Raw genomic sequence first — 12185 nt, 5'->3', positions numbered from 1 at the left:
CAGCGTCAGGGAGAGTGTGTGTTGTGTGTGTGAGGTAAGTCAGAGAGGGGCACCCTCAGGGATAGGACACAGGAAAACAGGGACATGTCGGGAGCATATGGGATGTGCCCCCCAGAAGAAGGGAGTGACACTTGGGGCCAGTAAAGAGAGATGGAACCTCACGTACAAAAAATTTCTCGGGGTAATCGCGGAGATTCAGCAGACTCTTCAGGACTGTGTTGCGGTCCTCCTCCCACTTGCGCTTGCAGAAGACCATCTCCAGGAAGTACCACATCCAGCCAATAATGGGGACATAGGCCAGCTCTTTCTTGGCCAGAACTTTAGAGGCCTGAAAAAGAGGGAGGACCACAGGAGTCAAGCCCGGGGTTGATGGCTTGTCCCTTTGACTATTACAGAATCTAACTAGAATCAGAAGAGCACTCGCTCCAAAGGCTAAGGAGACATTTCCTGTGAATGTGACTCTCTTTGGGGGGAAATGTCAGATAGGGTGGGACCTAGTCCTAATCCCTTCTGAGACAGGGAGGATGTCAGATGAAGACTCATCTATATGTCCCAAAGGAGTTGCAAGGAATGCTGGGAAGCACTGGAAGCTGGCACACCGGCGTGAAGCAGTTCCTCTCTCAGAACCCTCGGAGGGGTTGACATGCTCAACACCCACTCACACTGAGACATTGCTTCTGCTCATTAAAGCCACCGCTTTGTGGTATTTTGTTACGGCAACTCTGGGAAGCCAAGGCAAGCCTGACCAGAAACATATGCACGAGCCTGGACAAAGACCCATCACCCGAAGTTGAACCTCTAGACAAGATGCTGAGGTGACATGTTGCTGGGTTTGGGGGCTTGCCATGCAGCGATCAATAGACAACGAATACGAGTACATATAGCTTCTTGAAGGGCCGCCCACCCCCGGCAGAAAACTATGGATGCCAACAGCTACCGTGCAGGGCGTGTTTATCACGGACCTGGCACAGTTCTGAGGCTTCTTGGCAAACAAGATCTTGTGCAACCTTCTGGGGTTGTTGGAAACTGGCAGACAGATTTCACTGAGGCAACAGAGAGGTGAACAGGGACCACAAGCTTCAGAAACGTTGGCCCTTGGATTTTATGCTCAATCCCTTCAGCACTTAGCGGCCCACCCCACAGAGAAAGGGAAAGGGCACGGGTCAAGCTTCCGAAGCCAGCCTCAGGGGATACTGGTCTGAGTCAAGAACCACCTCCAAGGACAAGAGCATCCTGGGAAAGACCAAAGGCACAGCCTCCAGCCACTGGACCTGGGAGTTCAACAAGATAGAAAGTCTCTTTTCTTTTTCTTTTTAAATTCCCACCACTTCTCCCTTCCCAATCCCTAGCAAAAAGGAACCAAAATAATATTTCATAATCCCACTCTGAAGAATTTCTGCAAATTCCATTTTTTCCAATTTAGATTCATTTCCTCTTGTGCTGTTCTTCTTCTATGTGAGGATGAAAAGTACCTGGTCAGGAATCTTCCTTTATTCTCTTCTTTCATAAAACCAAAGGAGCCGTGGCGGTGGACTGCTAACCACAAGGTTACTAGTTGAAACTCACCAGCTGCTTTGTGGGAGAAAGCTGGGATTCACTACTCCCTCAAAGATTTACAGTCTCGGAAACCCTAGACAGGAGTCAGAATCTACTCGATGGGATCTAAAAGCAAAATACTCAGACTTTGAGGCTCTCAACAGCATGCAATTTAAAAAGAGAGAGAGAGAAATTGATACAGGGTGTGTGAGTGTATTTGGAGGCAACTTAAGACCAAAACCACCAGTGAACAATGATTAGAATAGGAAGCCAATTCTCCGATTCCCAGCCCCCAGGTTACAAACATTCCCATTACAGGAACTCCTACCTGCCCTTTGTGGTGATTGTTGTTAGGTACCAGCAAGGTGGTTCTGGCTCATAGCTTTTACTCCACTTAGCATAAAACTTCAAAATTAAAGATACCTTTGTTTTCAAAAGGGAAGAAAAGAGACATCTAAGAGGGGGAAGAAAGAATATGACTGGGTTTGTGTAGAATTACTTGGCAGTGGGGGTGTTATTAGGTAATATTGAGTCAGTTCTGACCCATAGCAACCCTAAGTACAACAGAACGGACCACCGCCCAGTCCTGCAGCATCCCACCATCGTTGTCATGTAGAGTCCATTGTTCTTCCCCGAGGACTGGTCTCTCCTGATAATAGGCCCAAAGCGTGGGAGACAATGTCTCACCACCCTGACTTCTGAGGAACATTCTGGCTGTACTTCTTCCAAGACAGATTTGTTTGTTCTTCTGGCACTTTAATATTACGTAAATTTGCCCTCACTTTGAAACCAGTGAACCAACCCCTGCTCACAACAAATTCCTCATCACAACCACCTTCACCAGCTGCACCTGAAGCTTTCAAATCATTGGGAAAAGGCTTCTTGTCTTTTCCTGCCCTAAAGTTTAGGGGTGGGGAACCTTTTGGATATTTATAACAGCATTCATGGGCCATACAAAGTTACCAACTTCAAAATTCACCTGCTATACTTTTTTTGTGTGTAATAAATGTTTTATTGTGAATTGTGTGTTTACACACATGGGAGAACATTAGTTTTACATTCATTCTATCATCTATTGTTTCATTGGCATAGTTACCATCCCGTCCATGCATCCTCACCCAACCAAAGGGTGTACCCTGTAAGCCTGCATCCCCCCCTCCCCCCCCCACAGTCCTCAGCCCCTTTCCCTTTCCAGATCCCAAGTCCCCAGCCACTGCATCTCTTGACGTCGTCTTCTCTGCCCTCATCTCAGGCCTCATTGCTTCTCTGGGTAGGATCCCGCTCTCCGCTTTTCTCCATTGATGGTCCTAGGGTCCTCTGCTCCTAGACTGAAAAATTAATCACTCCCCTCCTTGCTACGAAATGTCCACCTTTAGATTTCCAACCCTGACAATCAGTCCTGATAACAATTACTCACTATTGCATCACAAGAGACCCATCTGTATTTCATTTCATCAGCCCTTCCTGGACAGGCTGGACACTATTCACTGGAGACTCTACCTTCCTCCATGCCCTTTGGATCTACTGCTATACTATTTAATTCCCACTTTTCCCTTCTTGTGCAACCTTCTGGGGTTGTTGGAAACTGGCAGATACATTTCACTGAGGCAACAGAGGTGAACAGGGACCACAAAAGCTTCAGAAACCTTAGTAGGATCAGATGATTTCCTCACAGGCCTCTTAAAGCCCAAGGACCAACGTTCCCCACCCCTGCCCTAAAGGATGGCTGAATAAGAACTGTATGTACCTGTTCCAAGTTACCTCCCCTTCCACTTAAAGCCAGGAACAGAGCTGGTTTGTAACCTGCAGAACTCATAGGCCCAAATCCGGAAATGAGCTGATGACTGTAGGAAGAGGCCAGGGATCTCTTGACATCAAGTGGACTGGCTCTATCCAGGTGACAGGACGGTTCCCCGGCTACGTGTGGAGGGCATTCCCCGGAGGACACCACTTGGTCACTTCCATCAGAGTTGGCCTTCCTGCCCTAGCCCTCCCCTGAGCTACTGCTCTCTGGCAGCTCTTTGCTTCCTTAGAACGAGTAGAGCGAGCAACAGCTCTGGGTGTGTCTGCAGAGTGTGGACAAACCCTCACCCCCTTCACCCTCCCACAGGAAGCCATTTATTTAGCAAGAATCAGGAAACCCAGGGCCCAGCTCAGCAGGGCTCCCAAAGTCTCAGTGAGGGTGAGACACCCCTCCCCCCACACTTTATCTCTAGGCATGTCCTCCAAAATAAATAGGAAAGCTCACACCTCATTATACTCAACATTCATTGAAAAAAAATATATACTCTTAGAGCTCCTATATATCTGCTCCCATAAAGATTTACAGCCTCAGAAACCCTATACAGGGTCGCTATGAGTCAGAACCGACTCCACGGCACAGAACAACAACAGCAACATTTATTAAAGAAATTAAGGTTGGAAATGAAACATCACTAGGCCAACAGCCCGTCTGCGGAGTAACCATCAGTCACCGCACATTTGAATAAAGAGTCCTGGTGTGGTGCTGTAGGATAAAAACTGGACTGGCAAAGTTGGCAGTTCCAATCTACCAGCTGCTTCTCAGAAACCCTACAAACGGTTACTATGAGTTGGAATTAATTCAATGGCACTTAACAATAACAGTCCCGTTGGGTTCACAATTGTACAATGACCACAGACTCCAAAGGCTTTAGTAGTAAAATCCCAAATCGTCCTCTGTGCATGCGTCCCTCCCTACCCCTCCTCTCTGTCTCTGTCTTCCCCTCCACATATTGCTGCCCTCCATATTTATTGCCAGGGCCCATCCTTCCACATCCCTCTGTGTCTGTCTCCTTCTAGTATCAGGTTCAGGGCAGCCTGAGGGCGTCTCCAAGCTCCTCTGCTTGGCTAGTTTCTTCCTGCTCCATCCCTGGTCAGAACCAGGCTGTGAGAGTGAGCACTGCAGACTGTGAAGGCAATTGGAAGTCTGTCCCCTGCCTCGTGTCCTGATGTCTGATAGATCAGGCCATCTCTGAAGCAGGTTACTCTGAAACTTTCCTCCCAAAGCCTTCCAAGGGGCAAGAGCTGAGACTTGGAAATCAGACTTACTAAGAACTGACCTTGGACAAATTATTTAACTAGATTGGATTTCTGGAGTTGACTTATAAAATGCAGATACCTGTATCAGGAGGGTTTGGTGGTGGTGATGGTGATGTGCTGTGGAGTTGGTCTGACTCATAGCGACCCTGTATACAGTTTCCGAGGCTACAGATCTTTACGGGAGTAGAAAGCCTCATCTTTCTCCCATGGAACAGCTGGTAGTTTTGAATAGCAGCCCGACTGGTAACCACTACGCTACCAGAGCTCCTTACCATAACTCAGGTAGTGGCATGGAAGAAGCACGTAGAGAGAGTGCTTGACAGAACTGCTCATAGTCAGAGCTACCAAGGACTCAAATGGAATTTAACATGACTCTAAATCTAGCCGATTTTCTGGTTTGCCTCAGGGACTCGTGCTCCACAAATTACAAACCTTCTCACATTGTAAGCATGAGCGCTTCTCCAATAACCACTTGGAACAGTCTGGAAAAACCACCAGCTGCCTCTAAACTGCACGTTGAGTACCAACCAGTGTTCCCGGAGAAGCTTGTATGTTGGAAAAGTCTAGACCTAAGATGGTAAAGGAGTCCTGGTGTGTCAACATAGATAAGCACTGGCCAGAAGGTCAGTTTGAACCACAAGTCCGTGGTTCAAAACTTACCAGTTGCTCCTTGGAAACCCTATGCAGGGTTGCTGTGTGTCAGAACTGAGTCAGAGCCAACTCAACGGCACTTAGAAACAACAAGATGGTAAGGTAGGCCAATGAATAAGGAAGATGGAAGAAGATTGATACATCTGAAACTATAGTGTGAGTAAAGAATGTTGAACGTACCATGGACCAATAAATCTATGTTGGAAGAAGTCAGCCAGAATGCTTCTTGGAAGCCACAATGGTAAGACTTTGTTTTATGGATGTACTTTGGACATGTTATCAAGAGGGACCAGTCCATGGAAAAGGACATCCTACTTAGACTGTAGAGGGTCACTGAAAAAGAGGAAGACCCCCAGTGAGACTGATCAACATAGGAGCTGCAACAAAAGGCTTGGTTGTGAAGATGGTTTGGGACCAGGCAGTATTTTGTTCTACTGTACACTGGGTTGGTATCAGTCAGAACTGACTTGGCAGTGTCTAACAACAACAACAAGGTGACGAAGCCAATGCTGTCATGGTCAAGATGAAAAGGCACCATATACCCTTCCCTCCTCGAACAGAAGACTATTCCTGTCACTAGTCACTGGTGTCCATGACGGAACTAGGATTAAGCTATCTAAGGAGGCTTCTTCTCTCAGAGACTAAAGCCAGCTGAGACTCCTGCCCTGGCTCTCTAAAACGAGGAAAGGTAGACACCACACTTTGCTTTTCTTCCTGGAAATGCATTTGCGTGCACCCACACACGGATATCAATTAGCCCCAGAGGCGTAAGAGGGAATTGTTGTTGTTAAGTGCCGTTGAGTCGTTTCTGACCCATAACAACCCTGTATAGGGTTTCCAAGGAGCAGCTGGTGAGCTGGAACCATTGACCTTGTGGATCGAAGTGACTTTGCAGGAGGTAGAAGGCCTGTTGTTTCCCTAGGACCCTCTCAGTACATTTACATGCACTCAGTACAGTTTTCTAGACGTCTTAAAGCAGCAACAGTGATCTCATTCACAGTTTCTGGGAAAACTGATAAAAGACCCGAGTTGCCTTTTGGTTTGTTCCATTGCCTGATGACCACCACCATTACTCTACTGACATCAGCAGATGCGTCTCCGAGCACAGCGGTGTCCATGACTCGGGGTAAGGGATTTTGAGGCAACTTCTCCTCTCTGAGAATAAATATTAAAAGCTTTACAAAAGCGGACTGCCACGTCTTTCTCCCTCAGAGCGGCAGGTAGGTTCGAACTTTTAGTTAGCAGCCCAAACCTTAGCCCTCTGCGCCACCAGAGCTCATTGTTATTGCTCTAAAGAGGATGTGAATCCCAATGCCAAGGAAGAGTGAACCATAGATGGTTAGAGACTTACTCGATGCATCTACTGATTCTGAAGGAAGGACGGGTAGGCCAGTTCCTGGTCCTAAACCAGAGAAAGGTAAAATGGAATCAACTTACCGCTAAGATCCCAAATCTTTCCGCCAAGGTCCAACCACAGAGAAAGTCAATTTCAAACTTGTGATTTAGAACAACAATGGCACTCTCCTTCCCGTACTTGGGGTAGTTTCGGGGGTCTGTGTAGAGTGTACACTCTGTCCCTGACCACCACTCCAGCAGCATCACCAACTCTGGAACAAACCACAAGAAGAAACATATGTTTAGTCTGAGCCCTCGGGATGGCCGAGCCAGTCCTGGGAGCAACTCCAAGGGAGAGGGGGCCCTCAGTCCTCTGGGCTCTGGTACCTGGACCCCACTGCCTGGAGGGGTTTCAAAGCAGAAGGAAAACCAGGAGGCATTCCGTCACCGTCTCCAGATTTGAGGAGGAAGTGTGGAGAAAGCCAATGGCTTGCATTCCTTGATTAAAAATCTTGGGGGAATAAATCAAGAAAGCTGGATCAATGAAGAACAAGGGTCCTTGTGTTTACAGAGCTGCGAACAGCAGTGAGAGATATTGAACAGAATTCTTAAAGCCCTGCAACATGACCAACTGGAAACTTAGGAAGCCCATCAGAACACTAAAGGCCCAATTTTTCTTTTCCATCTGCTACCCCTGAGTGCCCCAGGAACAACACAATGCCTGCAGTCAGGTAGCGGAAGTGCCAGTATCCGAAGGCAGGACACATCTTTGTCCTTGTCCCAAATCCAGACACGAGAATGTGGGTTCAAGGCCTATAAAAATATCCAGGTGCCTCCTTCTGAGCACAATGACCAATTTGAGGTTGGTCTTCAGTCCATCTCTAATCCTGAACTACTGGGGATGCAGGAAGGGAAGAGTTGATGGTTGGTGATTAAAGCTTCAGTCGCAGCTCTGAAATGAGCTTTTGAAATCAGCTCTGAAATTCCTTTTCCAGCTGTTTGTTTAATTCGAGGGTGGAAGGTGAGCTCTTCAATTTACAGCACATCAAAACAGCCGGTTTAGTAACCTCAGGAGACTCAAATCAGTTCCTTTTTCAATGCTCTTTGAGATCAAGCAACAAAAAAATGTCTGAAGGAGTAAGATCAGGCCTGTAGGGTGGGTGGACTAAGGTGCCCCGGAGAAATTCTCATAGGACAGTGCTTGCTACCCTCAAAGAATGAGCACTGCATTGACATGTCAGGAAACATTCCTTTGCACAACTTTCCTGGTCCTTTTCTCAACAAAGCACTTTTAAATTCTCTAAAACTTCTTCATAACAAGCCCCTATGATCAACTTTTGTCCTTTGAGAAAAATCTGCCAAGATTACCCTTTGGAAATCCCAAAACCTAGTCACCATAACCTTGTGAGCTGACCTTTGTGCCTTGAATTTAACTGGCCCAGCAGATTCCCTATGAAGCCACTGTTTCGATTGGACCTTTTTTGAGTCCTGGTGTGGCACTGTAGGATCAGCACTGGACTGTGAGTCACAGGGTCGGTGGTTCAGGCCCACCAGCTGCTCCTTGGAAAGCCTGTACAGGGTTCGCTATGGATCAGAAATGACTTGACAGCACTTAACAGCAACAACATTGAATTCTGGGATTCCTGGTGTGGTGTTGTAAGATCAGCACTGGACTGTGAACCACAGGTCAACAGTTCAAACCCACCAGCTGCTCCTCTGAAACCCTATGCAGGGTCACTATGAGTCAGAACCGATATAATAATTAATAATAATAATAATAACAAGGAGAATAGACAAGTATGTTACTGATTGCAGAGGCATGTTCAATCATGTTGTGTTTGAAATAAATCTGCATATGTATGAACCGGGAGTCGTGGTGGACCAGGCTAATGCGTCAGACTGCAAAGTCATTTGAACTGCAAGGTCAGTGGTTCAAGATCACCAGCTGCTCCTTAGAAACCCTATACAGGGTCACTATGGGTCGGAATCGACTCGACGGCACTTCACAACAACATGTATGAACGGGATTTCTAGTAGCAAAATGCTTTGATTGACTCTTGTAAACACCTTAAATAATGAGAGTCAATAACTCTCCGATATTTGAAGTAGAGATGCCATTGCAAAGTATCTGCAAAAGCTGTATGTGATGCAACAATATCTGAGTTTTTCTTTTAATGATAAAGTCACAAATATTGCTACTTTTACTATGGAGCTCTGGTAGCGTAGTGGTTACGAATCGGGCTGCGAACCTTAAGGTCAGCAGTTCGAAACTACCAGCTGCTCCGTGGGAGAAAGATGAGGCTTTCTACTCCCGTAAAGATTTACACCCTTGGAAACCCTGTACAGGGTCGCTATGGGTCGGAACCGACTCTATGGCACTTAACAACAACAACAACAACAACTATGGTTTACAAACTATTCAGAATTGAAGAAAAGGCTGAATTTCAGTTAAACCTTAATAGAAATAAAGATGTAACTTTTGCAATACAAGTTCACCAATTCTCTGAATTCTATCCATGGATCCCTTTGAGGTCTGTGAACCCCAAACAAAGAATCATTAACTAAACAAGTAAAGTAATAAAGTGTTTAAGAAAAAAAAAGAAAGTGAAAGATGAATTCTGAAAGGAAACTTGGAAAGGAAGGTTTAGAGCTGCTGGAGTCTGGCAGATGGACAGGTGAGCAAGTCACCTCCACAAATGTCACGGCGCTTCCTTATTACTGGGTAGTAACTGAAGTCTCGGTCCCACCACATGGTGAGCAGGGGCCTTGACAACCCACCCCAAGCTTCATGTATGGCTCCCCTAGGAGGCTGGAGACTCTCACCGCCGCAGGACCCTCCTGAAGGTGCCGTGGTGTTGTATCTAAGCAGTAAGCACAGTGTGACCATGGACAAGTGAACCTCGTGGGACCTCTCAGTACCCTCATCCTCGGACTACAAACTGCAAGGTCAGCAGTTCGAAACTAGCTGTCGCTTCGAGGGAGAAAGATGAGGCTTTCTGTTCCCATAAAGATTTACAGCCTTGGAAACCCTGTACAGGGTCGCTATGAGTTGGAACTGACTCCATGGCACATAACCACCACCACCAGTGGACCTTGTGAGAACTTGAGTAGAGACCACATGGTTGTTGTTAGTTGTCACCAGGGTGGCGCTGACTCATGGAGGCCCTATGATTATAGAACAAAACCTGGGGTCTTTATAACCACTGAGTATTTCCAGCCTAGGGGCTCACCTTCCAGTGCTGTACCGGGTACTACCAAGGGGCTCCAAAAAGTTCGTGGAACTGCGAGATAATAAGAGTTTCTCCAGGAGTTTTTTAAAGATCCCTAATGATCCATGGAGCTTTTCCTTGGCTGATTTTTACAAGTAGATTCCCAGGCCTTTCTTCCTAGTCTGTCTTAGTCTGGACACACCACGGGAACCTGTCCCACCACGGGTGACCCTGTTGTTGTTGTTGTTAGGTGCCATTGAGTCAGTACCAACCCATAGTGACCTTATGCACAGCAGAACGAGACACTGCCCGATACTGGGCCAAACTCACTACCGTTGCCATGCATGAGTCCATCAATGCTGCCACTTGGCCAATCCATCTTGTTGGGGGTCTTCCTTTTTTTTTTCCCCCCTCTTTTTCTACTGGTATTTAAAATACCAGTGACACCACAGCAACACAAAAGCCACTACAGAAGGCACACTGACAGGGAGTAGGCACTGTAATCCACAATCGATGCGAGCTAACAGGATCTATGGAGTCCTGGTGCATGGCACTGCAGAATAATGCACTGGACCGCAAGGTTGGTTTGAACCGCAAAGCTGGTGCTCCTTGGAAACCCTATATGAGGTCGTGATGAGTCGGAATTGACTCGATGGCACTTAACAGCAAAAACAACAGTATTTATCAGTGTTTTGTGAGAAACAAACAAATCCCACCCCGATTTTTCCAGAAGGGAAAAACAGAATCTGTCTGCCTGTTTCTATACCAGCCTCCACTCAGCGGTGGGAGCTAGCAGGGACAAGGCAGGAGACAAAGGGAAGTGCTAGGAGGTTCAGGGAGGGCAGAGCTGCCACCACCACAGGGTGACGGTTGCTGAAGAGATGCTTGACAAAGGTAGAATAAAGATTGATTCTTAAGATACCAAGCTGTCTCCATTCCATTTCATTTTTGATGACTTGTAATAGGAAGACGTGCAGCAAGAGTGCTCCTTGGAGACCAGGATGGCCAAAGTTCATCTCTCATACTTTGCACATAATGTCAGGAGGGACCAATCGCTGGAGAAAGATATCATGTTTGGTAAGGTGGAGGGTCAGAGAAAGTGAGGAAGACTGGTCAAGTGGCAGCATAGATGGACTCAAGCGTGGCAATGATAGTGAGGTTGGCCCAGGATAGGGCAGTGTTTCGTCCTGCTGTGCACAGGGTCGCTATGAGTCGGTACTGACTTGATGGTACCTAACAACAACAACAACAACAATGTCCTACATTCACTGCAGCCTGGGTCAGGGAGAAGAAGGGAAACGCTTTCTAGAAGGGTTCATATTTCCTTCTATGAAGCAGGTGGATAACTCAGGGCTTCCGGGATAAAGTCAGGTGCCGGTCCATGTTGCCACACTGGTTGGTGTCCTGTGCAAATCCGGGGACCCCTAGAGAGGCGACTCCCTGCCCCAAATTCGATGGTGCCCCTGAACTCAGCGTACCACCTCACAGCGTGAGGTTTGCTGCCCCAAGTCCAGACGTCAGGCTCCAGGCAACACTCTACCGTCTGTTCCACCACCGCGTCTCTGTAGACCCGGTACATCCTGAAGAAACTGCGCTGGAAAAATGTCACAAGTTTCCTGGTGGGAAATCTTCGAAGGCTTTTAGGAGCTAAAACAGATGCACTTGGCTTGTGACCTCTCCTGTGTAATTTCTTGGCTACTTTCAATAGGTTATAAGAAAGGTAAACCATCTCTGAGCAGCAGATGTCCCAGTCGACTCCTGACAGAGCAGGAAGAACAGCCAACGAGTCTATACTCCCTTCCGTGGAGTCTGGAAGGTGATCTGCCAGGAGTGGGAGGGGCCAGGGGAAGGCATACTTAGATTTGAGGGCAGTGACATTCCAATTCAGGCAATACAGTGTGTGTGTGTGTGTGTGTGTGTGTGCACATGTGTGGAAGCCTCTGTGTGTGTGTGTATACAGGTGTGTGACTGTGTGGGTATATGGGTGTGTGTGTATATGGATGTGTGTCTGGGTGTGTGTATATGGATGTGGAGGTGTTTACAGACATAGGTAGGTGTGTGGTGTCTGTGTGTGTCTATATAGGTGGGTGTGGATGTCTGAGTGTATGCATGGATGTGGTTCCCATATTTCTGTCACTTTATTGTACTGTGATGGCTTGTGTGTTATAGTGATGCTGGAAGCTAAGCCACCGGTAAAACACAGACTAGGAAGAACCCTTCTGAAGCCCCTGAAAACATGATGAATAATAGTGGAACACTGTCACCTACAGTGCTGGGAGATGAGCCCCTCAGATTGGAAGACACTCGAAATACCACTGAGGAAGAGCTGCCTCCTCAAGGCAGAATCAACCTTAATGAAATGAATGGAGCAAAGCTTTCGGGACCTTCATTTAC

The 12185-nt window shown here is 47.1% G+C and overlaps 1 protein-coding gene and 1 pseudogene across 1 annotated transcript in view; one reads left to right on the top strand and one right to left on the bottom strand.

Moving 5' to 3' along the window:
• Positions 1-12185, bottom strand: part of LOC102820758 (1-acyl-sn-glycerol-3-phosphate acyltransferase delta-like) — a 61504-nt gene that overhangs the window by 38093 nt on the left and 11226 nt on the right. The window contains exons 2-3 of the mRNA XM_006877277.1: positions 6685-6854; positions 167-328 (exon numbers count right to left, since the gene is read on the bottom strand). Of these exons, the coding sequence (XP_006877339.1) occupies positions 167-328; positions 6685-6854 (332 nt within the window). The remainder of the gene's footprint in view (positions 1-166; positions 329-6684; positions 6855-12185) is intronic.
• The window catches only part of LOC102819991, a 2747-nt pseudogene continuing 1734 nt past the window's right edge, over positions 11173-12185 (top strand).

This window comes from Chrysochloris asiatica, unplaced genomic scaffold (genome assembly GCF_000296735.1).
Source record: "Chrysochloris asiatica unplaced genomic scaffold, ChrAsi1.0 scaffold00453, whole genome shotgun sequence".
Classification (NCBI taxonomy): domain Eukaryota; kingdom Metazoa; phylum Chordata; class Mammalia; order Afrosoricida; family Chrysochloridae; genus Chrysochloris; species Chrysochloris asiatica.
Note: the sequence above shows the minus strand (reverse complement) of the source record. Positions and strands in the feature narration are given on the sequence as shown.